This window comes from Prinia subflava, chromosome 27 (genome assembly GCF_021018805.1).
Source record: "Prinia subflava isolate CZ2003 ecotype Zambia chromosome 27, Cam_Psub_1.2, whole genome shotgun sequence".
In the NCBI taxonomy this organism is placed as follows: Eukaryota; Metazoa; Chordata; class Aves; order Passeriformes; family Cisticolidae; genus Prinia; species Prinia subflava.
The window spans coordinates 2,527,329-2,554,549 of record NC_086273.1 but is presented as its reverse complement, the minus strand read 5'-3'; the positions used below and the strand labels follow the sequence as shown (position 1 = coordinate 2,554,549).

The window sequence follows — 27,221 nt, the reverse complement described above, 5'->3', positions numbered from 1 at the left end:
TTTTCAGCTTGGCCAGTGCCTCTTTTAACTATAATATGATCTTCTCCCACTGGTGTTAAAGCTTGGTTTAAAACCAAATATATTGCCCCCCATATCAACTAGAAATTCTACTTGTTCTTGTTCCTCTCCCTCCCCACAATTTCCTTCCAATGGGTCAGTATCCATCATAACGGATTTCTCTTGGGCACTTCTTTACTCTGCTGGCTCCCCATTGTAATTGTAGTTATTGACACAAGAGGTCAGTGTTACCACAAAAAGGCTCTGAAGCTCTAGTTGGAAATGCTTTCAAGAGACACTCTAAAGCCTAATTACTCAGAACCAAAATTCCCACCACCAAAAATTAAACTGCAAGTCCAAAAGACCATATATCCCACCACCTGTTGATAGAATTCCTTGGCAAACACAATTTTGATAGCAGCAAGGATTATAGCAACAAAATGATAGACAAAACTGATAATACCTTGGGTTCTGCTCGAGCTACCCCAAAGCTCACAGCAGCCACCCTGCGTGCTCAGCAGTAATGCCCTTTTTCCACCTTTCCAAGACCTTTTCCCAGCCATCAGCGCTTTCTGTCAGACGTCTCTGACACGCTGCCTTTGCCAGGCGTGGGCGTTCCCAGCGTCTCACAGGCGTCCCTGGGCCCTCCCTTCATTCCAGTCAAACACCCCTGCCCTGCCCTGCAGAAGGTTCTTGTTGTCCTCCGCAGCAGCGGCCGGGGAGCGGAGGTCCTCCGGACAGACCCGGCCGCGGCTGGGAGTGTCCACTTCCCGCTGGCTCCTGCAGCCAGGCCCAGAGATCCGAGCCACGGCACCAAAACTGAGCTGCACAATGAGGACTTTACAATTCAAACTGTAAAGCAGGTATGTTTTATTTCCAGCTGGGACACACAGGGGATTTTCCACCATACCTGCGTACCTGGTTGAGACAGGTTTAAGGTTTAAATACACTCAGATCCCACAAAACCACCCCTCCCTGCCTGCCCATTCCCTGCCCATTCTCCACCTCCTTGCACTTCATATTATAATTAGTCTTCTCTGGTGCCATGGCTCCTGGTGGTTGCAGGCAGGGGTCTTCTGATGAAGTAAGAGGTCTTCCTCAGTTTTTCACTGTTGGACCTCTGCCTCTGGGCAGGTGCAGTGAAGGTCTGGCTCATTCCCAGGTCAGTTTGTTCTGGCCAAAACCAGGAGGCTGCTTCTTACTGGTTTCTTAAGCCACAGGTTCTGCTTTATGGGGTTTTCAAAATACCTAAGTCTTGCTTTACTGAGTTTTCACAGTATGCACAATATACATCTTATCTCTCTGGCCTTTACCTAGCAAGTAAATTCTTATGTGTTCTGTTACAAGTTATTTTTCTGCTTTTAAAAGATTGCTAAATAAGCTTTACATTTCTGCTTCCCCTCCATCTGCTTAAGCCCATTAAATGTTTCTAAAATTCTGAATTTTCATATATATATGTTTCCCATATCAAAGTGGCTATAATTACCAGGATCATCCTTCCCACTCTTCTTTTGAATGCACAACACATTGGCCAGCTTCCAGTCCTCTGGAACCTCACCAGTGAGCCAGGACTGTTGGTCAATGATGGAGAGCAGCTTCACAAGCTCATCTGCCAGCTCCCTCACCACCCTGGGCTGGATCCCATCTGGGCCCATGGATTATGAACATCCAAGGGGCTCAGCAGTTCTCTGACTGCCTCCTCCTGGAGAACAGGGGCACCAATCTGCTCCCTGACAGCCCTCCATGATCCACACTGGGGAATGGCCAAATGAGTGTGGGCAATGTGGGAAGGGCTTCAGCTGCAGCTCCCACCTGATCCAGCACCAGGTGATCCACACAGGTGAGAGGCCCCACGAGTGTGCTGAGTGTGGGAAGAGGTTTCAGACCAGCTCACATCTCCTCCTGCACCAGCAGATTCACACAGAGGAGAGGCCCTTCCGCTGTCCTGACTGCAGGAAGGGCTTCAAGCACAGCTCCCACCTCGTCAGGCAACGGTGCATCCACACTGGGAGAGGCCCTGCAAGTGTGGGGAATGTGGGAAGAGCTTCAGCACAAGCTCCAGCCTGATCTGCCACCAGAGGATCCACACCAGGGAACAGCCCTACGAGTGTCTCCAGGGTGGGAAGAGCTTCACCCAGAGCTCTCTGACCAGACACCAACAGAGCCACCAGTAAGGGAAGCCCTGTGAGTGCCCCGACTGCAGGAAGGGCTTTGTGCACTGCCCCAACTCCATCCCCCATCAGAGGACCCACACTGGGCAGAGCCCAGGTGACCCACAGTCACTGTGAGCCATGGTGGGAAGACGCTTGGCGGGTTCTCCTTTTGGTTTGACCCTCATTTTCTTCTGATTTATCTCCATACCTTAAAAACATCTGAAACTGGACTAAAAAGAAAGAAAAATATCAAAGATGTGTATAGTTCCACCACTTGAGAGGGATTTTAGGGTTTGAGGACATATTCTGAATGATCTGTGGGTTCTCAGAGGATTTTGGGCAGTATTCTCCATCTCTTTGCATTCCAAAAGCCAAGATGGATTGATCTGTCACCTCAAAAGGACCCAATCCCACTGAAAACAACTCAATCTTACCCCAGAAGGGCTCAATCTCACCTCAAAAAATTCAGTCCCACGCCAAAACACCTCAGTTCCAAAGCCTCCAGGATGCAATGGGGTTGGAAGGAGATTGGGAGACATGGGATCCAAATTTAAGGGTGTGGGATTGGGATTGTTTGGGGCTGGGCGGGTGGGATGCATTTGATAGTACAGAAAACTTTCAGAATTATCTGTCCTGTTCATTTTACATCAGTTCCAGTTTGTTTTTCAGAATGCCACCTTCTCAGGTGATTGTGTTTTTGTCCTCCTTTCTCTCTTGCCTTTTTCTGCCTCCTGTTTCTCTCACAGTGTCTCTCTCGAGCCAGGGCAGCTCCCACCAAAAATCCTCACCTGATTTAATTCCCAATCCATGAGTTACAACAACCATGGGTGAAGTTATGAAGGCTGGCAGTGAAATGTCACTGTAAGATCTTGCTTCACTTGGCTTTTGGCTCCTTATGAAGAGCTTTGCCTTCAGGGGCAGGAACATCTTTTCTTGGCTGGGATCTGGGATTGCAGACCCTGGCAGTGTGTGCCATGGATCCCAGAGGGGCATTCCCGAGGCTCCCAGGGTGCTGCTCCTGCCCTGCCTCCCAAGGAGCTGTGCAGGGCCAGGGGACAAGGTCCAGCAGCTGTGCTAGTTCTGCAGTGCCACAACAGCCCCTGGTTCCAGGAGTTTCCACACTTTCAGCAGCGGTTCCTCGGTTCCAACGATGCCCTGCTGTGTCACAAGGGATATTTGGGGTCATCAAGTCCTTCAGTGTCACAATGGCCTGCCTGGTTCCATGAGCTTCCAGTGTCCCACTGGACTCCTTGGATGGGCAGTGTGACAATGGACCATTGGCTCCGTGCAGCCCCGCTGGGGCACCATGGACTCCTTGGTTCCAGGAGGTTCCAGTGCTGCCACCACGGTCTCCTTGGACCCACAGTGTCACAGTGGCCCACTGGATCCACGTGGCCCTGGTGTGTCACAGTGGCCCCTTGGTTCCAGGGGACCCCAGGGTCACAGTGGGCTCCTTGCTTCCACATCCCCCCTCAGTGTCACAACGGCCCCTTCGTTCCATGAGGAACACAAAAGCTTTGTAGGAACATGGAGCAAATCCTGCTGAACACACCTGGGAACATCTGTCTGCTTTCAAAAGAAAGGCTAAAGGTGAGGATGGCACCAGCAGCTTCCATCTGCAACAGAGATCCAGGGAAAAGACAGGGACAGAGAATTCAGCTGAAAGACTGAGAGAATTCTGCTTACAGAGATCATTTCTGCTCACACTGTCCCTTGTAGAAAGGTGACATCATTCCAGGCAGCCTGGACTGAGCATGTGGTTCCTGAGTGGGGTTTGTTGTTCAGGAAACCTGCTCAGGCTTTTCCATTCTTTCCTTACCAAGAAGAAAACTTCTCCTGGGCCTGTGTGCAGGCAGAGCCCTGAGGAGAGCAGCTGGGACATGGTGCAATGGGCTGGGACATGGAGCTGCAGAGCTCAGGGGACAAGGTTCTGATGCAGGGCACAGGGATGTCAGTCCCAGGTGGGCCATGTCAGACATGGTGAGGTTGGGGTGAGGAGCAGGTTGTCCAAACAGGATCAGCCCTCAAGGGGCTCATTCTTCTCCATGCCCAGACCTCCTAAGGAGACACTCAGCATCAAGATCAGCTGGGGAATGCTTCTATCAGCTCCTCTCTGAACTGAAAACTAAAAAAAATACTCACTTGATTGAAGACAAAAAGTCATGAGGTGCACTTTCATATCTTCCTCCCTAAAAGAACTACAAATGGACTTCAGTGAGCTGCACAAGCCCTGAAAACTTGAAGACAATTGAAGGAACACAAAGAGCCTGTAGAAGATTTCTGTATTTTCATCAGTCCCACAGTGGATTTGGGACTGAGCCCAGGACCCCCAGGCACTGAGAGAAGGCTGAAGAAGCTGCTCAAGGAGTCAGAAGCAAAACTCCAAGTCCCTTGGAGCATCCCTGGGCCCCACTGAGGGCAGGCAGTGCCCAAGGCTGCGCAGGCACTGCTGAGAGCAGATCCTTGAGGGCAGGATTGCAGGGAGCCCAAGGCTGTGAGCAGGGAACTGCAATGCTGAGCAAGGCCTGGGCTGGCTGCAGGGAGCAGAAAGGCCAAGCCCTGAGCCCAGGCTGGGACAGCAGGGCCTGTCCCTGGCGGGTGGCTCGGGGCTGTTTGTGGGGCAGGAGGAATGGCAGAGGCAGCAAGGACAAATGGCATCAACCTGTGGGACACTCCAGATCCTCATGGAACCAAGGGCCAGTGTGGCACTGTGGGAAGTTGTGGAACCAAGGGATCATCACAGCACTGCTGGGGCCCATGGAACCAAGGGGCCAGGGTGACTCTGTGGGGCCTCATGAAAACAAGAGGCCATTGTGAGCCTGCAGGGCTGTAACACCCCAGAAAACCTAAATGCTGGGGGGAACCAAAGGTTTCTTGTGTTTGCTACAAAGGAGGAACACCAACCAGATATTCTCAACATGGACAGATACAAAGAATATTCTTGGTATGAAGGGACCCACAGGGATCATCAGGTCCAACTCTGAAGTGAATGGCCCACACAGGGATTGAACCCACAACCTCTGTGATGAGCACCACGCTGTAACCAACTGAGCCAGGAGGTCAGAGTGACACAAAATTTTACAGCCAAAATACAGACAGTCAAGGAAATCTGGCAAAGGGTTTAATACAACATCCAGCTCAACATGAAACTCTTACCATAGCATTAACCTTCTTTAACTTAGCCCATTTGACCTAAAAACCTTTAACCCTTAAGATGATAAGGGTTAACACAAAAGTGCCCCAGGTAAATAGGATTAGAAGAAGAAATGGAGAACAACACAAAGACAGCAGATCTGTAGAAAGACACACATACAGGTACCAGCTGCTCGGGTTCCAGCGTCGCTCACAGAGGAGCCCCAGGAGAAGGCAGCAATCAGAGCATGGGCTGGCCTCGTGCTCCGGCTTTTAACCCCCTGGGCCTCCATGGGCCCGCCCCTTGGGTGGGACTTTCAGCTGCTTGTCCAATCAGAGTCAGGGTAGGCAGCAGCTGATATTGTGTGATTGATTGACAGCTTGGCCAATCAGAGTGGGTTAACCCCAGCCCTGCTGTGTGATTGACAGCTCAGCCAGGCTGGGGGCAGGGCTCCATCCCAGCACAGACCAAGGCCTGGCCCGGCCCTGGCCCCACACGGGCATTCCGAGCACCCCAAGGCGTCTCGGGACATCGATCTCATCCAGCCTCTGACAGCGACCACAGTGACACTGCGGAACCTCATGGAGCCATGGGTCAGTTGTGGCAATGCGGCTCCAAGGACACAACGGTGACACTGCGGAACCTCATGGAAACAAGGGGCCATTGTGAAACTGTGGTGCCTCATGGAATCAAGGCGACCATTGTGAAACTCGGGGTTCCCAAGGAACAAAGAGCCCGTGGTGACCTTGTGGAGCCCGTGGTGTCCTGTTGGAGCCACTGTGACACAGCGAGAGTGCGTGGCACCGAGGGGCCATTGTGACACTACAGAAGCAAAAGGGAACATTGTGACCCTCCAGGGCCTCATGGAACCAAGGAGAGCATTGTGACACTGTGGGGTCCCACAAAACCAAGGGAAGATGGAACAGCTCTGGCTGGCTGGGCATCCTGGGGCCACCTGGCAGGTCTGGCTGACCTTGACATGTCAAGGGCAGCCTCTCATCAACTCCTGGAGCCCTGGGGTTCCGTGCTTTCCTTGCTATGGAAATCAACCACCCATCTTTTTAGATGTCCATTGCCAAAATTGGTACTATTCGTACAAAATTTCCTATAATCAAGGGTATATTCCAGAAGAAAAACACTGGAAGCTCTTGCTGGCCTTTGCCTCTGGTGCTCGCCTCTCATCTGCTCCTGAAACTCTGGGGCTCTATTCTTTCCCTTCTGTGGAAAAGAACCGACCTTCTTGTCCAGGGACCATGGCCAAAATTAGAATTTGGCCTCCCAAATTCCACATATCCAAGGATTACTCCCAGACAAGACCAGCCAGGAAACAGAGGTTGGGATGGCCATGTCCTCTGGTGATTTTCTTGGACTATGAGCGGAATGTTTTCAATTGCAAACACCTTGGAGAGTGCCCAGAGATCTCCGAAGTTGGGTTTTTGAGGCCCCAGGCACATGACCACTTTATAGGGACGATGGAGCTCTGTGCTCCTTGGGTTGGAGGCTGAGGACAGTGGAGGAGAGCCACGAGAGTGTTTAAAGAGTGGTTTCAGAGACGGTGGATCCTTTTCACCTAGTGGAAATCATCCAGAGAAACAATAATTACTGCAAAGGGCAGCTGGGGAGGCCCAGACTGGACACACGGAGAAAAGAATTTCTCTCCCAGGGCAGGGCTGTGGATCAACACATCCCCCAGAAGGAGTCTGGAGCAGCCCAGGGCTCTGTGTGCCCAGGCAGAGGCAGGCAGGACGCAGAGCTGTCAGCAAAGGAAGGGGCCAGCCAGGTGGGGCAGCCGGGGGATGACGACAGCCTGCAGGGACAGAGGCGCAGGGCATGGACACCGTAGCACAGCCTGGGCTGCACAGGGCACAGGCATGGGCAGCAGCTGAAAGGCCCTGACACAGCCAACTCCTGCAGCACTTGGGCCATGGCTGCTGGCCCTGGGCCTGAGGCATCAGGAGGGGACAAGTGACCCTTGCAGGCCTGGGGCCTCATTGCCTCCTTGTCCCTGCTCAGCAGCCTGGCAGGGGCCACCCCATGGTGCTGCCCTTGGCATTGCACATCCCCACATCCCAGTGGCCCGGGAAGAGCCCTGAGCAAGGAGGGAGGGACAGGATCTGCCTTGGCAGGGGCTGGGGCTCAGGCCTTGGCCCTTTGCATTCCTGAAACACATCCAGGTTTGGTCAGCATCAGAGACAGCTTTGCCTTGTTTATCCCCACCTGTCATCACTGCCTGCAGTGTTCTGCTCTACCTGGAACCTGGGGACACTTTCTCAGTCGTGTTTCTCTGTGGGACCCATTAAAACTTCTAAAAACTTAGGAGTTTCAATTAAATTTTGCGTTCTTGAGAAGTTTCCTACACACTCTCTGAGGGACTGAGACTGATGTAATTAACACCAAATCTCTTAGAGATTAATTAAAGTTTTTGTCCTATGTCTGTGCTGCTGAGCTGGGATGGGCTCCTGGATCAGAGGCAGCTCCTGACAACCAAGAAGGCTTTAAAAAGACATTTCTCCTGAGGAGCAGCTCCTCTCCAGCCCAGCAGGGCTGAGGGCACTGCCTGCAGGTACCTGAGAGGAATGAAGCAGACAGAGGCTCAAAGAAACTGGAAGGACAATTCTGAGCTTCTTCGTGGAGAAATGTTCCCCACTTCTGACAGGGTAAGTCTGTGGCTGCAGGGATCTCCTCAAGCTGAGCCAGGACAGCACTGAGGTGACTGTAAGGATGGCTCTGCTGCCCTTGCTGCTTTGGGGGAGGATGTGCTCCAGAGCGGGGCTGCCCTGGGCACCGTCAGAGGGACAGGGCAGGACGGCTCCTGCTGCCAGGGACGGCTGCAGGGGCTGAAGCTGGGGCTGCAGCCAGGGCTGCCCAGGGCTGTGGTGCAGAGCAGGTGCTGCAGCCCTGAGGGCTCTTGGCCAGCCCAGGGCATCTGCCACCTGCCAGGGGCAGCTCTCAGCCTGCCTGGGAGCTCCCATGGACTGTGGGGAGAAGTTGGAGGTGGAAGGAGCCACCCCCATCAGGGCAGATTCCTGCTGCTGTGGAGATGGTGCTGCATGGCCAGGGCTGCTCTCAGCTTTGTCATGAAGGAAAGGGAAAGGGGCTGTCAGGGTTGTCTGTGTCACTGACACTCCTGCACTGTCACCCTGGGGATCAGCAGATGTGCCTCAGATCTCCCTCAGAAAGTGCCTCCTCACCCTCCTCTAGCTACAGACAGCAGCAGCAGCACCTTGGCTTGCAGCATCTGTGTTTGTCTGAGCTGCCCTTAAGGCCCTGGTGCCAGGGAGATGCCCCTGGGCAGTGCCCTGTGCTGGGAGGGGTGTGCAGGGCAGAGCTGAGCCCCCAGGGCTGGGCTGGGCTCTGGGAGCAGTGGAAGAGACAAGGCTTGGATGGAGAGAAACAGCTCCCAGTAGGCACAACTCCAGGCATGACAGAGCAAGACCAACCCTTGATATCATCTCGAGTAAAGGAACAGAGAAAACCAAGGAGAGAAGAATTCAGGGAAATTTTTTTTGAGATTGCAACTTTCAGATATTCCACTTTATTTTTCAGGATACTTTTAAGTGCAATCACCCTGAAATAGAGGGAGGTGTAATGAGCAAAGGGCACCTCTGTGGGGACCAGCAGGTCTGAGTGCACTGGGGCAGAGGGAGCTCTGCTTTCCAGCTGGGCTCCCCAGTCTTCAGGCTGAGAGCAGTTCTTATGATGTGGCAGTAACTCAGCAGTAGCAGATACCTGAACTCAAAAATTTTAGCAAAATTCGTTCCCAGGAAAAAAAGTGATTTTTAGGGGATTCCAAATACAATACATAGGACTGACTCAAATAAAATTATCCCCACTTGTCAATGTGTTCTTTCAACAGTCCACAATGCCCAGAGTGAAGCAATGTCCAACAGCAGCTCCATCAGCCTCTTCCTCCTGCTGCCATTGGCACACACGCGGCAGCTGCAGCTCCTGCACTTCTGCCTCTTCCTGGCCATCTCCCTGGCTGCCCTCCTGGCCAACGGCCTCATCATCAGCGCCGTAGCCTGCGGCCACCTCCTGCACAGCCCCATGTTCTTCTTCCTGCTCAACCTGGCCCTCAGCGACCTGGGCTCCATCTGCACCACTGTCCCCAAAGCCATGCACAATTCCCTCTGGGACACCAGGAACATCTCCTACCCAGGATGTGTTTCTCAGCTATTTCTGGTTTTGTTTTTCATTACAGCAGAGTATTGCCTCCTGACCATCATGTGCTACGACCGCTACGTGTCCATCTGCAAACCCCTGCACTACGGGACCCTCCTGGGCAGCAGAGCTTGTGCCCACATGGCAGCAGCTGCCTGGGCCAGTGCCTTTCTCTACGCTCTGCTGCACACAGCCAATACATTTTCCCTGCCCCTGTGCCATGGCAATGCCCTGGGCCAGTTCTTCTGTGAAATCCCACATGTCCTCAAGCTCTCCTGCTCCAAATCCTACCTCAGGGACCTTGGGCTCATTGTTGTTAGTGTCTGCGTAGCTTTTGGCTGTTTTGTGTTCATTTTTTTCTCGTATGTGCAGATCTTCAGGGCTGTGCTGAGGATCCCCTCTGAGCAGGGACGGCACAAAGCCTTTTCCACCTGCCTCCCTCACCTGGCTGTGGTCTCCCTGTTCCTCAGCACTGGCACATTTGCCCACCTGAAACCTCCCTCCATCTCCTCCCCATCCCTGGATCTGTCAGTGTCAGTTCTGTACGCGGTGGTGACTCCAGCCCTGAACCCCCTCATCTACAGCCTGAGGAACCAGGAGCTCAAGGCTGCAGTGTGGAGACTGATAACTGGAAGATTACAGGAACATTAAACTGCTGGCAAGTTTCTGCAGTCTGTTGTAATAAAAAGCATCTTTGATAGCACTTGTTGATTTGGTTGTCAGGGTTTTTTTCTTCTGTTTTAGTTCTCACTGATATTCACAAATCAAGGCCATTGATTCTGCCCTTTCTTCTTTTGTTTCTCTCCATGTTTCCTCTAGCCCCAGACTGTGTCAATGAGAAGCTGTGGTCTTGGTGGCTTTAAACAAACTAAATGATCTCCCCAGTAGACTTTTCTGCTGGCCTGTTTCTGGAAATCACTTCTAATAAAAGTCATCTTTCTAGCACTTGTTGATTTGGTTTTCAGGGTTTTCCTTTGTTTTAGTTTTCAATGATGTTCACAAAACAAGGCCATTGTTTGTGACCTTTACTGTCTTGTAATTCCCCTCATTTTCTCTCACCCTAGACTGTGTCAATAACGAGCTGTGCTCTCAGAAGCTTTAAGTGAACAAAAGGATCTCCCAGCAGAGTTTTCACTGGAGATCCTCTTTTGTTCCCTTCTTTGTGGCTGCAGCAGCAATGTCTGTGTGCAGAGCTGGGGCAGATCAGTGCTGGCACAGCAGCTGTGCCCAGCAGCAGCAGCACTTGGTGTTGCCAGTGCTGCTGCCGTGGCCCTGCCCCGCTGCCCTCCTGGCCCTGCTGTTGCTGTAGGGCCTGAGTGCTCTTGGGGCCGGGCACAGGGCTGGGGGTGGCAGTGCCGGGGCTGCAGCAGGGACAGGCCATGGGCACTGCTGGGGCAGCGCTGACGCCTCAGGCCAGGGCCTGGGGGCTGCAGGCTCCTTGCCCAGGCTCTCTCCACAACATGGCCAGGCAAATGCTCAGCACAGAAAAGCCCCGTCAGCAGCCCCAGGCTGGCCGTGGGCAGGCTGGGGGCAAACAGCATGGCTGGGGCTCTGCAAGGTCGCTGGGGGAGATGGGAAGGAGCAGCAGAGCAGGGGCTGATCCATCCCCACTGCTCTGGACACCCCAGGGCAGCGTCCCAGAGCATCCTCATGCACCTGCCAACAACATCCCCCCTCTGCAGCCCTGGCCTCTCCCCAGCTCACACAGGTGCTGCATCCTTGCAGACACAGCCACGGCAGCACTGCCTCAGGAGCCCCTGTTTGCACTGCCCAGAGCAGGCGTCAGCACCCCCATGGTGTTGGTGTGGGGAGATGAACCTGAGTGAGCACAAATGCCATCAGCCCCTGGGGCCAGGAAGGGCTGGGAGACAGAGGGGAAACCACTCAGGTTTGTTGTGGCCTCTGAAGTCAGACAGAAAGTTTGTTCCCATGAGCTGTGAGTTTCCTGTCCAACTGCAGACATTGCTGAGAACCAGGGCTGCCTGGCAGCCACCCCCACACTGCTCTCAGCTTTTATTTTGCTTAATCTTTGCTTTCTTTACTCTTCCCTGGTACAAATTTCTTCCAATTTACCACCCTGTTCACTCCCCTGTAAACAGCCCATCCCTGTTTGCCCTTTCCTCTCTGGCCCCACTCTCCATTTCAGTTCAGTAGCTGGCATGATTGGAACATCCCTTGGGGAGCAGGATCATTCTCCAAGTGCTTCAGGAATTGTCTGCAGGCTCCTGCAGGGCCTCCTGCTGCTCCCTTGCCAGAGGCACCACAGGCCAGGGGGGCACATCTGCCCTGCTGTGTCTGCCTGTGGGGCTCCCTGCTCTGGGCAATGAGGAGGGGCTGCAGAGGCTCTGCAGGACTGACAGGATGGGCTTTGGGGCTGTGAGGAGAAGCTGAGGGACCTGGGCTGCTGCACCTTCTCAAGAGGAGGCCCAGGGCTCATCCTGCAACTGCTGCAAGGGTGGTTTCAGGGAATCACAGAATCAGCAAGGCTGGAAAAGACCTTGGAGATCATCAAGTCCAACCTGTGCCCTGACACCACCTTGTCTCCCCTGAGCCTCCTCTTCTCCAGGATAAACAACCCCAGCTCCCTCAGCCACTCCTCACAGCACTTGTGTTCCAGACCCCTCTCCAGCCTTGTTGCCCTTCTCTGGACACGCCTCAGCCCCTCCATGTCCTTCCTAAATTGGGGGCCCAGAACTGGACACAGCACTCGAGGTGCAGCCTCACCAGTGCCCAGCACAGGGGAAGAATCCCTGCCCTGCTCCTGCTGCCCACACCATTCCTGATCCAGGCCAGGAGCCATTGGCCTTCTTGCCCACCTGCCCACACTGCTGCCTCATGTCCAGCCTGCTGTCCAGCACTGCCCCACGTCCCTTTCTGCCTGCCCACTGTCCAGCCACTCTGTCCCCAGCCTGGAGCACTGCAGGGCTTGTTGTGGCCAAAGTGCAGGACCCGGCCCTTGGTCTTGTTCAGCCTCACCCTGTTGGATTTGGGCCCTGGATCCAGCCTGTGCAGGGCCCTGTGCACAGCCCTCCTACCCTCCAGCACATCCACACTCACACCCAGCTTGGTGCCACCTGCAAATTTGCTGATGCTGGACTCAATCCCCTCCTGCAGATCCTCAGTGCAGATATTGCAATCCCCGCTGGCTGCCTCTGATCCCTGGGCCATCCTGGGGGTGCCCTGGGATGGCTCTCAAGGGGATCTGTTCCATCCCCTTGCTGGGCACCCAGGGCAGGCTGACAGGCCTGCAGTTCCCCACATCCTCCTTGCAGCCCTTCTTGGGGATGGGCTCCCATTGGCACCTCCACTCCTCTGGGCCCTCCCTGCTGAGCCAGGGCTGAGGAGAAATGATGGAGAGCAGCTTGGGGAGCTCATCCAGCAGCTCCCTCATGGCCCTAGCATGGATCCCATCTGGTCCCAGACACACCTGTGAGCATCTGAGTGGCTCAGCAGGTCCCAAGCTGCTTCCTCCTGGATTCCAGGACGGCTCTTCTTCTCCCTGTGCCCATCTACCAGCTCAGGAGAACTCTTGATTTTAGGACAACCTGTCTTCTTGTTGAAAACTGTGGCAATGAATCTGTTTAGTATTTCAGCCATTTCTTCATCTTTGGTAACCATATCCCTCCCGAAAAATCAATGGAGGTTCTCCTTGTCCCCCTTTTTGTAAACGATGTATTTTTAAAAACAGTTTCATTATCCTTCACTGAAACAGCCTGGTAAAGTTCTAATTGAGCTTTCACATGTCCAATTTTTTTTCCACATGACCTAACAACATCCTTTAACATTTTCTGAGTTACCTGCTCCTCTGTTCAAAGGTGATGCAACCTCTTTTATTCCCTTGAGTTCCTGGTAAAGCTCCATGTCCAGCTAGGGCAGTCATTTTCCTCTCTGGGTCAGCCTGCTCTTGCTCCTTCAAGATTTCTTTCCTGAAGTTTATCTGTCCTTTCTGGGCACCCTTTTTTTAAGGGCTGTTTCCTTTAAAAAAAATCACCTGATTTGGTACTCTCGAAATCTGCATCCTGAATATGCCAAAGTCCAGTCCAGAGCAGTCCTGCCTGTTCTCTGTAGGTCCAGTGTAGAGGTTTTGTTGATGCCTCTCCATTTACAGAATATTTAAAATTCAATAATTTCATGGTCACTGTTGCCCAAAAAACCTCCAACTACCACATCTCCCACCAGCCCTCCTCTGTTTATGAACAGCAGGAGAAAGAGTTTCCTTGGCAGTGGGAAGAGAAGGAAACCTGCCCAAAGTGCAGCTTGCAAGGTTCAGCCCGAAGGTGACGAGAAAGCAAAGTCCTTCCAAGGGTAGAATTTTGGTGCAGGAGGTGTCCCAGCGTGAGCCTGGGCCATGGCCTGGCTCTGTGTGCCAGGAGCCGGCAGCGCTGGGTGCAGGGAGCCCAGGGAGGGCACAGAAATGCTGGGCTGAGAAATGCTGGGGGCACAGCGAGATGGGCGAGTGCAGCCGGCCAGGGCACAGGAGCAGCACGCACAGGGGGCACAGCCTGCAGGAGAGATGGCCCCGGGCTGGGCAGGGCTGGCAGGGCCACAGGCACTCAGGCCTTTGTCCCCTGGGCTCTGGCAGCGCCTCTGCAGCCCCACAGAAGGAACTTTCCTTTCAGGGCCTGCGCTTTGGCTCTGCCTGGGCCCTCCCTGAGGAGGCTGGCAGGGCTTGCAGGTTGATGCCATTTGTCCTTGCTGCCCCTGCCATCCCCCTGCCCCACAAACAGCCCCGAGCCACCCGGGAGGGACAGGCCCTGCTGTGCCAGCCTGGGCTCAGGGCTTGGCCTTTCTGCTCCCTGCAGCCAGCCCAGGCCTTGCTCAGCATTGCAGTTCCCTGCTCACAGCCTTGGGCTCCCTGCAATCCTGCCCTCAAGGATCTGCTCTCAGCAGTGCCTGCGCAGCCTTGGGCACTGCCTGCCCTCAGTGGGGCCCAGGGATGCTCCAAGGGACTTGGAGTTTGGCTTCTGACTCCTTGAGCAGCTTCTGCAACCTTCTCTCAGTGTCTGGGGGTCCTGGACTCAGCCCCAAATCCACCGTGGGGCTGATGAAAATACAGAAAGCCCTCAGGGGCTCCTTGTCCTCCTTCATTGGTCTTTGAGTCTCCAGGGCTTGTGCAACTGATTGGAGCCACTTTGGAGTTCTCTTAAGGAGGAAGATTTCAAAGTGAACCTTCTGATTTTTTTTTTTTTACCCTAATCAAGGGTAATTTTTTTTTTTAGTTCATTGAAGAGGTGACAGATGTGTTCTGGAAGTGATCTTGATGCTGAATGTCTCCTTAGAAGAGCTGGGCATGGAGAAGAATGAGCCTCTATTGGGCTGACCCTGTTTGGACACCCTGCTCCTCACCCCATCCTCACCATGTCTGACATCGCCCACCTAGGACTGACACCACAAAACATTAAAAAAATTATGAATTTTTCTTTTTTAAAAAATCTAATGAATGATTAAAATTATATTTACATTTATGTTATTTTCATATTCTTCTAAAATTTTATTATCTAATATTTATATTTATATAAAAATCTATGTATTCTTAGCAGCAAAAGTCATTTGTTATAAGTAACATCATTTCCTCCATTAATTCACTGACCACTATTGGCTATTGATTTTTCCCTCTTCATGCTTAACTAGCTTTAATTTTAGTCCTTTTGTCATCTTTTTTACAATTTTTATAATTTTCTCAGACACGGTAAAAGGGCCAACTTTGGGGTCCTCGGTGACATTTCTGGGAATATTTGTGGCAGTTTTGGGTCTGGGGAAGAAATTTAGACACAACGTGAGGGTCTGGAGGACACTTGGGGGAGCGTCTGCTCCTCACGCCCAGCATCACCAAGTCTGACATCGCCCACCTAGGACTCAAATCCCAAACATAAAAAAAACCCCTGAACTTTTCTTTTAAATAATAATTAAGTAAAAAAATTCAAATTGGATATTATTTTATAAAAATATTATTCTGTATTTTATTACTTATTTATTAGATCTTTAAAAATCTATATATTTTAAAAACCAAAAAAGGTATTAGTCATTGTTTCTAAGTAACACTATTCCCTTCATGCATTCATTGACCACTACTGGCTATTGATTTCTCCCTCTTCATGCTAATTAGTACATTTTTTGTCCCTTTTGTCATCTTTTTAATCATGTTCTCAGGCAGAGTAAAAGAGGCCACTTTGGGAACCACGGAAACATTTCTGGGGCACATTTGGGGCAGTTTTGCAGCTGGGGATGGAATTTGGAGAGAACTTGAGGGTCTGGAGGACACTTGGGGGAGCCGGGTGGGCACTTGCAGGGGCCCTTAGGGATTCTGTCGGACAATTCGGGGTCCGGGGGAGCACTTGGGGCTCCAGGGGGCACTCGGAGGTCAGGGAGGGGAATCTGGGGGCCCTTCGGGGTCCGGGCGGGCACTTGGGGGGCTCTGAGGGGGCTCTCTGGGGCGCGGGGCATGATGGGAGTTGTAGGCGCGGGTAGGACACGGTTGAACGGGGCCGCGGAGCATCACGGGAGTTCAAAGCACAGCGCCAATGGCTCTCAGGGGCGCGGGGCATGATGGGAGTTGTAGGCGCGGGTAGGACACGGTTGAACGGGGCCGCGGAGCATCACGGGAGTTCAAAGCACAGCGCCAATGGCTCTCAGGGGCGCGGGGCATGCTGGGAGATGAAGTCACGGCTGGAACAGCGCTCTACCGGCGCCGCGGAGCATGCTGGGAGCTGTAGTCCCGGAAGTGGCTCGAAGAGGGCGTTTGGGGATCGGGGAAGGCACTTGGGGGACACTTTTGGGTCCGAGTCGCGAGTGCAGGTCCTCAGCAGGGAATGTACACGGTTCGGGAGCACTTGGGGGAGCTTGGGGAGCTCTAACCGGGCTCTTTAGGGCGCGGGGCACTGCATGAGTTTTCGGCGCGGAACTGTGTTATGAGGGGCTCTGAGGCCGCGGGGGATGACAGGAGATGAATTCCCAGAAGCGGCTCTAACGGGCATCTGTGGGGTTGGAGCATTCAGGGGATCTGGAGACGCTTTTGGGGGTCACGAACTGGCGCTGAGGGGATCTTACAGATCCTGGAGGGTCTGGGGGACACTGATGGGACACACGGGGGGCGATACCGGGGCTCTGTGGAGCGCGGGGCATGACGGGAGTTATAGGCAAAAAGAAAATGATGGCGCCGACACCAGGCACCGCCTCCGAGGCACCGATCCCCGGCGCTGATTGGCTGCGAGTGGTGATTGGCAGAAGGCTCGGCGAATGGGCGGAGGTGGGAACAGCCCATTCAACTCCTGCAGTCCCTCCCAATACAGCCCAGTTCATCCCCAGTACAACCCAGTACATCCCCAGTGGACCTCCAGGCCCTCCAAGTACAGCCCAGTCCCTTCCAATACACCTGAGTTAATTTCCATTCAGTTCCACTTGCTGCCAGTGTTGTCCGTAGCGCACCCCAGTGTCCCCCAGTCTTCACCATAGTGTTCCCAGTGTCCCCACTTTGCCTCAGTATCAGTCCCAGTATGTCCTGGTGAGTCCCAGTATGTCTCAGGGTACCCCCAGAGTCCAACCCAGTCTCCCCAGATTCCCCTTCAGCATTCCCCGTGTTCCCAGGTTGTCCCAGTCATCCCCAGTGTCACTCCCAGTATGGCCCAGTGTCTCCCACAGCCTTCCCAGTGTACCCCAGTATGTTCCAGTCCTCCCCAGTGTTTCCAAGGAACCTGGAACTGCTCACGGTGTCCGTGGCCCCCAAACCCAGCAGTGGGGTCAGTGCAGTGTCCGTGGGCACAGCCCCTTGCAGGGCCCAGTGCAGGTTGGGATGATGACCCACCCTCACAGCTGGCCCAGGGCAGGGCTGCAGTGGCTTTGGTGGCACCTTGGGCTGGCACACACTTGAGGAGTGGGTCTGTTTGCACTGGGGGAAATTAGGAGTTTTACATTGCTTCAAAACCTAAAAACCCCCTTTATTCCTGAGTGCAGGCAGCTCTCCAAGCAAAGCAGGTCCCAGGTGAGGGAGGACACACAGGATGGGCTTGGGCAATGTGCAGCAAGGTTGTCCACACTGGCTCAGCCCTCAAGGCACAGCTTCTCTGAGCAGGCCAGGCCTCCTGAGGAGAGACCCTGGATCAGTGTCAATCACAGAACACTGCAATCACCTCTGCTATAAAGAAAACAGTAATAAAAGACACTCTCTCTACCAGGAATGTGTATTTCTTAGAAGATCTGTGAAATCTTTCTCTAAAAGTGTTTCTCCATCATTTCCTTATGAACTGCACCAGACCCCAGAGGGAAATCAAGGCAGAGCCGTGCTTTGTTAGGACCTTCTTGATCCCACTGAGCCCCGTGGTGCATTTGGTGCTGAGCCCTTGAACCTCAGGGCCTGAAAGGAGATTGCACAAACCTTTCCTGACAGGTCCTGTCAGTGCTGGCATTGTCAGAGCACTCCCAGAGACTCACCTGCATTGCTCTGCAGCCAGAGCTTTCTCCCCTGATGGGCTCTCTCCTGTGCTCCCACCCCAGGCTACCTTTACCCTCTTTCTCCCTTCTGCTGCCTGCCCTTGCTGCCTGCAGGAACTGCCCTTCTCTGCCCTGTGTTCTCCTCCTCTGTGCCAGAGGAACTGGGAGAGCCCTTGCAAAAGATCCTGGAAACTGTGGGATTTGCCAGCCTTAGGAGACCCCTCCAGGAATGGAAGTTTAACTTTCCTACAGCTAGAGAATGATTGATGCAAACAATGTGCAGATTTCTCCCATAGCGAGAGCTCAGTCACCCTCCCAGCCCAGGCTGCTCCCATCTCTCTGTGCCTCTGTGCTGTGCCCGGGGTGGCTGCAGGCAGTGCCCCAGCCCTGCTGGGCTGGAGAGGAGCTGCTCCTGGGCAGAGCTGTCTCTGCAGTGCTGCCCTTGCCAGGAGCTGCCTCTGTGCCGGGAGCCCGGCCCAGCTCAGCAGCACAGACACAGCACCAAGACTTCTCCTGTGGGTTGGGTGCTGGGTCCCTGAACATCAGACATCAGTCCCTGAGAGAGAGTTGAAGAAATCTCTCAAGCATTAAGAATCAGAACCAAACTCCAAAGTTTCTTGAGGTTTGAATGGGTTCTACTGAGGGACACGATTTTTAAAAGAGGCACTGGCCAAGCTGAAAAGGCTTCCTTTTGTGAACCACTGAAATATAAACTGGGAAAGCTAATAGGTATACACAAACTTTTAGACATGCCTAATTCACGACATGCACTCCTGGGAAGGGATTGATTTGAACAATTAAATGCAGTCATGAGACTTGAAAAAAGGGCAAATTCCTCTGGAGGTAGTCGCTCAACAATACATTGAAATTATGAGTTTACTTTTAGTTGGTGTTCCCATAGAATGAAAAATCAATGAATACATCATAGCCCAAGTGTGCTGTGTGGGCCACAGAGAAGCCAGGAAAAGCCAAAACTGCATAATCAGGAGAGGTAAAGCTTAATAAGGGACAATGAATGGTAACAGTAAAACAATATCCCTTAAAGAAAGAAGACAGGGAAGGAATCCAGCCGGTAATGGAAATATTTTTGCAATGGGACCTGTTAAGAGAATGCAAATCTGATTTCAACACTCCCATATTACTGCTCCATAAACCTGGTGGAACATATAGAGTAGTCCAGGATTTGAGAGCAGTTGATAAAATAATCCAGGATTTATATCCCATAGCAGGAAATCCATATACTTTGTTAACAGTATTAACACCAGAACTAACTTGGTTTAGTGTTTCAGATTTGAAGGATGCTTTCTTTTGCTTCCCTCTGCATGAAGCCAGACAAAAGATATTTGCCTTTGAATGGAAAAATCCTAAAAGTGGACAAAGAACTCAACTCACCTGGACTGGACTGCCTCAAAAATTCCCCCACCATATTTGGCAATCAACTTGCCAACGATGTCGAGTCTTGGGAATCCCCACCTGGGAAAGGAAGATTGCTACAAGACCTAGATGACATCCTGATTGCCACTGAAACAGAAGATACTTGCATGGCTTGGACAGAGTGTCTCTTGAATGTTTTAGGGCTCCAAGGGTACTGACTGTCCAAGAAGAAAGCCCAGATAATGCAGAGAGAAGTCCTTTACTTGGGCTGTGAGATTAGTGCCAGGCAAAGGACCTTAGGATGAGCCTGGAAGGAGGCTACATGCCAAACACCAAAGGCACAGACTGTAAAGGAGCTGAGAACTTCTCTGGGAATGACCGGGTCGTGTCACCTCTGGATCTGTAATTATGGACTGCTTGTTCAGCCCCTGTATGCACTGATCAACACCGAGCAGAAGCATCTCCAATGGGATAAACCAGCTCCACGGGCCTTGGAACTACTGAAAAAGGCCCTAATGTCAGCTCCAGCCCTGGGGCTCCCTGACGTGAGTGAGCCTTTCTTTTTGTTTTCTCATGAGAAACAGGGGATCACCCCAGGAATATCAGCACAAGATCTGGGACCACACCGTGGGGCAGTGCCTACATTTCTGAGCAGTTGGATGCAACTGCAGAAGGATGGCCAGGGTGCTTGGGTGCGGTAGCAGCTGTGGTGCTGAACATCCAAGAGGCAGGAAATTCACCTTGGGACAGAAAATGACTGTGCTGGTGTCCCATACAGGGTCTGCAGTATTAAAAGGGAAGGGCGGGCATTGGCTTCCTCCACAGGGATTCCTGAGGTCTCAAGCCATCATGGTAGAACAGGATGATGTGGAGATTGTGGTCACTAACATTGTCAATGCAGCTTCTTTCCTCAGTGGAAACACAGGGGAACAGGACACCAGGACTGCTTGGAAACCATTGAAGCAATGAGCTCAAGCTGCCTGGATCTAAAAGATGCTCCAAAAGAACTCCTGAGATTATGAAAGGCAGTACAGCTCCCAAGGAAAATAGCAATCATGCATATCAGAGCACATCAAAATCAAACTCAGAATTAGAAAAAGAAAAGAGGTGATGGAGAGAGAAGCAAAAGAAGTATCAATAAAGAGAGGTAAAAATGGAAGGAGCTTTAATTCTGGATGGAAAAATTTCTCTTGAGGGTAAGCCAAATGATGACAAAAAGGATCCAAAACTAATCACAGATCTGAAGGGGACATACAATAAAGAAGGGTGGGCCTACACTCCAGAAGGAAAGGCAATCGTACCCAGCCATCTGATATGGTCTATAGGAAAGGAAGAGCATAAGAAGAGGCTTTGGGGAACAGAGGCCCTGCATAAGCACTTGGCTCGGGGCATCATAGCTAGAAAGTGATACACTACAGTAAGGCAAATAACCCGACAGTGGGATCTCTGCCTCCAGACTAATCCCAAAAACACTCCAAAGCCAGAAATGGGTCAGACTCGGAAAGGGAATAGACCTGGCTAACAATGGCAAATTGATGTTTCAGAACTCCCAAGAAATCAGGGTTTTGTTATTTCTTGGTATGAACTGATACCTTCTGAGGATGGCCTGAGGCTTTTCCCACTAGAACTGCGGAGGCTCGAGAGGTGGTCAAAGTATTGATCAAAGAAATTGTACCACAATTTGGGGTTCCTGCTGTCATCTTCTCAGACAGAAAACCCCTTTTTTTTCCCCAAATTAACAGATTAGCAATACTTTGGGTATAAATTGGCATTGACACACCCCATATAGTCCCCAATCAAGGGGACAAGTGGCAAAGATGAAGCACCTGATCAAGCAGCAAATGGTGAAATGAGGACAGGAGGCCAACCTGCCTTGGCCTCAGTCTCTCCCTTTAGCTCTCTTACACACATGAACTAAGCCAAGGGCAAAGGAAGGACTGAGTCCCTTTGGGATCCTGTGTGGGCGACCCTGTGAGGTGCAGAAGGGAACATCATCACAAGCAGAGGAAGAAGCTATAACAGAATATATACTAGCCCTAGGAAAACAACTCAACAATATTAAAAAATCATGTCTTGGGAACCTGGTGTAGGGGACTGCACAGACCAGTACATAATGTGCAACCTGGAGATTGTGTCTGTGTAAAGTCCCCAAGGTGCTCTCCATCATTTCTCCTCAGCCCTGGCTCAGCAGGGAGGGCCCAGAGGACTGGAGGTGCCAATGGGAGCCCATCCCCAAGAAGGGCTGCAAGGAGGATGTGGGGAACTGCAGGCCTGTCAGCCTGCCCTGGGTGCCCAGCAAGGGGATGGAACAGATCCCCTTGAGAGCCATCCCAGGGCACCCCCAGGATGGCCCAGGGATCAGAGGCAGCCAGCGGGGATTGCAATATCTGCACTGAGGATCTGCAGGAGGGGATTGAGTCCAGCAGCAGCAAATTTGCAGGTGACACCAAGCTGGGTGTGAGTGTGGATGTGCTGGAGGGTAGGAGGGCTGTGCACAGGGCCCTGCACAGGCTGGATCCAGGGCCCAAATCCAACAGGCTGAGGCTGAACAAGACCAAGGGCCGGGTCCTGCACTTTGGCCACAACAAGCCCTGCAGTGCAGCAGGCTGGGGACAGAGTGGCTGGACAGTGGGCAGGCAGAAAGGGACGTGGGGCAGTGCTGGACAGCAGGCTGGACATGAGGCAGCAGTGTGGGCAGGTGGGCAAGAAGGCCAATGGCTCCTGGCCTGGATCAGGAATGGTGTGGGCAGCAGGAGCAGGGCAGGGATTCTTCCCCTGTGCTGGGCACTGGTGAGGCTGCACCTCGAGTGCTGTGTCCAGTTCTGGGCCCCCAATTTAGGAAGGACATGGAGGGGCTGGAGCGTGTCCAGAGAAGGGCAACAAGGCTGGTGAGGGGTGTGGAACACAAGTGCTGTGAGGAGTGGCTGAGGGAGCTGGGGTTGTTTATCCTGGAGAAGAGGAGGATCAGGGGAGACAAGGTGGTGTCAGGGCACAGGTTGGACTTGATGATCTCCAAGGCCTTTTCCAACTTTGCTGATTTTGGGATTCTCTGAAACCACCCTTGCAGCAGCTGCAGGATGAGCCCTGGGCCTCCTCTTGAGAAGGTGCAGCAGCCCAGGTCCCTCAGCTTCTCCTCACAGCCCCAAAGCCCATCCTGTCAGTCCTGCAGAGCCTCTGCAGCCCCTCCTCATTGCCCAGAGCAGGGAGCCCCACAGGCAGACACAGCAGGGCAGATGTGCCCCCCTGGCCTGTGGTGCCTCTGGCAAGGGAGCAGCAGGAGGCCCTGCAGGAGCCTGCAGACAATTCCTGAAGCACTTGGAGCATGATCCTGCTCTAAAAGGGACGTTCCCATGGTGCCACCTAAAGAAGTGAAATGAGGAGTGGGGCCAGAGAAGAAAGGGCAACCAGGGATGGCCTCTTCACAGGGGAGGAGACAGGGATGGCAACAGGACGCAAGTTGGATTAGGAAAAAGAAAAGAAAGCAAAGGTGAAACAAAGGAATTGCTGTGGGCAGTTTGGGGGTGGCAGCTAGGCAGCCTGACCTGAGTCTGAACAATGTCTGTGGTGGCACAGAAAACTCACAGCCCATGGGAACAAACATTTTGCCTGACATCAGAGGCCATGACAAACCTGAGTGGTTTCCCTCCTGTCCCCCAGCACTTCCTGACCCCAGGGGCTGATGGCATTTGTGCTCACTCAGGTTCATCTCCCCACACCAACACCATGGGGGTGCTGACGCCTGCTCTGGGCAGTGCAAACAGGGGCTCCTGAGGCAGTGCAGCCGTGTCTGTGCCTGCAAGGATGCAGCACCTGTGTGAGCTGGGGAGAGGCCAGGGCTGCAGAGGGGGGATGTTGTTGGCAGGTGCATGAGGACGCTCTGGGACGCTGCCCTGGGGTGTCCAGCGCAGTGGGGATGGATCAGCCCCTGCTCTGCTGCTCCTTCCCGTCTCCCCCAGGGACCTTGCAGAGCCCCAGCCATGCTGTTTGCCCCCAGCCTGCCCACGGGCAGCCTGGGGCTGCTGACGGGGCTTTTCTGTGCTGAGCATTGGCCTGGCCATGTTGTGGAGAGAGCCTGGGCAAGGAGCCTGCAGCCCCCAGGCCCTGGCCTGAGGCGTCAGCGCTGCCCCAGCAGTGCCCATGGCCTGTCCCTGCTGCAGCCCCGGCACTGCCACCCCCAGCCCTGTGCCCGGCCCCAAGAGCACTCAGGCCCTACAGCAACAGCAGGGCCAGGAGGGCAGCGGGGCAGGGCCACGGCAGCAGCACTGGCAACACCAAGTGCTGCTGCTGCTGGGCACAGCTGCTGTGCCAGCACTGATCTGCCCCAGCTCTGCACACAGACATTGCTGCTGCAGCTGCAGAGAAGGGAACAAAAGGGGGATCTCTGCAAATAACTCTCCTGAGAGATTCTTAGGTTGGTTTAAAGTAACTGAGAGCACAGCCCTTCATTGAAAAAGTCTTTAGCCATAGCAAAGGTGGAGAGAAACAACATCAGAAAGGACACAAACAATGACTTTCCTTGTGGACAATACTAAAAAAGTAAAACACAGAAAAAGAACCTCCAAAACGAAATCAGGAAGAAGTATCAAAGGCAACCTTTATTACAACTTATTTACAGAAATTTTCCAGCCATTAAATGTTTCTGAAATTGTCCACTGATCAGTCTCCACACTTCAGCCTTGAGCTCCTGGTTCCTCAGGCTGTAGATGAGGGGGTTCAGGGTTGGTGGCACCACCGAGTACAGAACTGACAGTGACAGATCCAGGGATGGGGAGGAGATGAAGGGGGGTTTCAGGTAGGCAAACATGATAGTGCTGATGAACAGGGAGACCACAGCCAGGTGAGGGAGGCAGGTGGAAAAGGCTTTGTGCCGTCCCTGCTCAGAGGGGATCCTCAGCACAGCCCTGAAGATCTGCACATAAGAGAAAACAATGAATACAAAACAACCACATGACAAACTGGCAGAAACCACTGTAATCCCAAATTCTCTGAGGTAGGATTTGGAGCAGGAGAGCTTGAGGATGTGTGGGATTTCACAGAAGAACTGGCCCAGAGCATTGCCATGGCACAGGGGCAGGGAAAATGTATTGGCTGTGAGCAGCAGAGCAGTGAGAAAGGCACTGGCCCAGGCAGCTGCTGCCATGTGGGCACAAGCTCTGCTGCCCAGGAGGGTCCCGTAGTGCAGGGGTTTGCAGATGGACACGTAGCGGTCGTAGCACATCACGGTCAGGAGATAATACTCTGCTGATATAAAGAACAGAAAGAAAAACACCTGTGCACCACATCCTTCATAGGAGATGTTCCTGGTGTCCCAGAGGGAATTGTGCATGGCTTTGGGGACAGTGGTGCAGATGGAGCCCAGGTCACTGAGGGCCAGGTTGAGCAGGAAGAAGAACATGGGGCTGTGCAGGAGGTGGCCGCAGGCTACGGCGCTGATGATGAGGCCGTTGGCCAGGAGGGCAGCCAGGGAGATGGCCAGGAAGAGGCAGAAGTGCAGGAGCTGCAGCTGCCGCGTGTGTGCCAATGGCAGCAGGAGGAAGTGGCTGATGGAGCTGCTGTTGGACATTTCTTCACTCCGGCCATGGAGTCCTGTTGAAGGAGGAGACAGTGACAACTCAGAGGAGACTTTCCTGAGCAATGCCCAACCCCTTTCTCCCAGCCCTGCCCCTGTCACTCTGTGCCACCCATTTTTCCTTTTTTCAGAGCCCTTCTTTCAGCCCTGTGACTACAGCTCTGCTGGGATCTGGCCCCACTTCTGTGACAAGCAGGGGCTCTGCCCATGGACACAGAGGGGTCAGCTCTGCTCTGCAGCAGTGGGGTGATGGGAACAGGGACAGGGGCCGGTTCTGGGGTTAGAATTCATCAGCCCAAACTGCTCCTGAGGCAGACGAGCTTGGCAGTATCTCCTTTTACAGGGCTGAGGAACTGTGATGGCCAAAGGAATTTTGAGAGGGTTTTCTGTTGTGCCGAGGGAGATCAGAGAGAACTGTGCAGTGCAAGAGCATTGGCTGGAACTCAGTGAAGGGTGATGGGAGCTACTCTGTCCCTCTATCTGTCCCAAGCTGCCGTTTCTGAGATTAAGGACAGTCACTGTGTTCCCCTTAAAATCAGCCTGACACAGCTGAGAGCAGAGGGGCCACAGCAGAGCAAAGTGGCTCATCCTTTTTCAGAGTCTCAGCCCCACTCCTGGCCAAGGACACTCCTGTCCCCTAGTGTCCCCTGGAGGCAGCTCACAGCTTGGATGGCATCCCCAGGACACACCAGGGCTACTGTCCATGGCACTGCTGGAGGAGAGTCAGCTCATTCCCATCCTGCCAGCCTGCCCTGCCCAGAGCTCCCCGGGACAGAGGGAGCTGGGACACCCCATTGCTGTGCTCAGCCTGCACAGGAGGAGCCCCAGGGCTGGGCCTGAGCCTGCAGCTGGAACTGCCATTCCCAGAGAGCCCCTCAGCAATGCCAGGAGCACCTGGGCAAGGCAAGGAGAGAGAGAGGCAGGCCCTGAGGAAAAGCCTTTCCCTGGCCAGCCCTGCACAGCCTCTGCCAGGCAGCAGCAGGGCAGGACAGTGGCCCTCAGGCCCTGGTCAGCAGGGAATGGGCACATGGCAGGAGAGATGCCCTTCATCTCTGCTGCTGCTCTGCCGGCCCAGGAGGGCACTGAGGGCCCCGAGCCCCCGGGCTGAGGGCTGTGCTGGCTGGGAGGGGACAGCAGAGCTGTGCTGCTCAGGGCAGTGTCTGCCCTGCAGGGCAGGGCTGGCAGGTGCCACATCTGCCCTGCAGCAGGGCTTCCCTCAGCACTGCCTCCCTCCTTCCCTGCCCAGGGCTCTGCTGCTGGAGCTGTCCCAGCCCGAGCTGTTCCTGTGGCCCCGGGCTCCTTCCCTGCCAGTGCTGCCAGAGCACAGCCCAGCCCTGAGCCAGCTCTGCCCTGCAGCTGCTCAGGGCTGCAGGGGTTAAAGAACAGCTCCCCCAGGCCTGGGCACCATGGAAAGGGGATGCTGGATGGATCTGGAGGCTGGGGAGGTGCAGGCACTTTTTTTCGGTTCCCAGGAAACCCCAGTGTGTTGCTTTAAAAGCCTCAGCCTCTACCCAGCAAAGCTAACTTTCAATTCCCACCAAGCTGAGCCAGGGAAAGGTGGGTGCACAGATTCAGGAAAGCAGAGACTCAAGCAGGAAACTCCTGCCCTGAATGTGCTCATGAAAAGTCCCCTCACACATGAGCTGGAAATGAGCTGGAGCTCTGAGCAGCCCTGGCCCACACAGCACCCTCTCCACAGCAGCAGGAGCTGCCCTAGCAGGAGCCACTCCTTGCACCCACAGCTCCCCTCCAGCATCCATGGGGAGCTCCCAGGCAGGCTGAGAGCTGCCCCTGGCAGGTGGCAGATGCCCTGGGCTGGCCAAGAGCCCTCAGGGCTGCAGCACCTGCTCTGCACCACAGCCCTGGGCAGCCCTGGCTGCAGCCCCAGCTTCAGCCCCTGCAGCCGTCCCTGGCAGCAGGAGCCGTCCTGCCCTGTCCCTCTGACGGTGCCCAGGGCAGCCCCGCTCTGGAGCACATCCTCCCCCAAAGCAGCAAGGGCAGCAGAGCCATCCTTACAGTCACCTCAGTGCTGTCCTGGCTCAGCTTGAGGAGATCCCTGCAGCCACAGACTTACTGTGTTACAAGTGCTGAAGATTTCTCCACGATGAAGCTCTGAATTTTCAAAAGTTGTGAAGATTTCTCCATGAATGATCTCCGAATTGTCCTTCATGTTGCTTTGAGCCTCTGTCTGCTTCACTGCTCTCAGGTACCTGCAGGCAGTGCCCTCAGCCCTACTGGGCTGGGAGAGGAGCTGCTCCTCAGAAGAAATGTCTTTTTAAAGGTCTTCTTGGTTTTCAGGATCTGCCTCTGTGCCAGGAGCCCAGCCCAGCTCAGCAGCACAGTAACAGCAAAAGGACTTTAATGAGTCTCTTGAGGTTTGGTGTTGTTTATATGAGACTCAGTCCCC

General features: G+C 53.5%; 3 protein-coding genes across 3 annotated transcripts in view; 1 reads left to right on the top strand and 2 right to left on the bottom strand.

Annotated features, from left to right (window-relative positions):
• LOC134562336 (zinc finger protein 664-like) overlaps positions 1-27,221 on the bottom strand; it is a 455,591-nt gene that overhangs the window by 281,046 nt on the left and 147,324 nt on the right.
• Positions 9,148-10,095, top strand: LOC134562276 (olfactory receptor 14A16-like). Its single transcript, XM_063419662.1, has one exon. It carries the CDS (start codon positions 9,163-9,165, stop codon positions 10,093-10,095), a length of 933 nt encoding a protein of 310 aa, XP_063275732.1. The 5' UTR covers positions 9,148-9,162.
• On the bottom strand, positions 23,095-25,654 carry LOC134562426 (olfactory receptor 14J1-like). The gene has a single exon (XM_063419822.1). It carries the CDS (start codon positions 24,806-24,808, stop codon positions 23,855-23,857), a length of 954 nt encoding a protein of 317 aa, XP_063275892.1. The 5' UTR covers positions 24,809-25,654; the 3' UTR covers positions 23,095-23,854.

Coding starts and splice junctions, on each gene's coding strand:
- LOC134562276 (XM_063419662.1), top strand. CDS start 9,163: ATGTCCAACAGCAGCTCCATCAGCCTCTTCCTCCTGCTGCCATTGGCA.
- LOC134562426 (XM_063419822.1), bottom strand. CDS start 24,808: ATGTCCAACAGCAGCTCCATCAGCCACTTCCTCCTGCTGCCATTGGCA.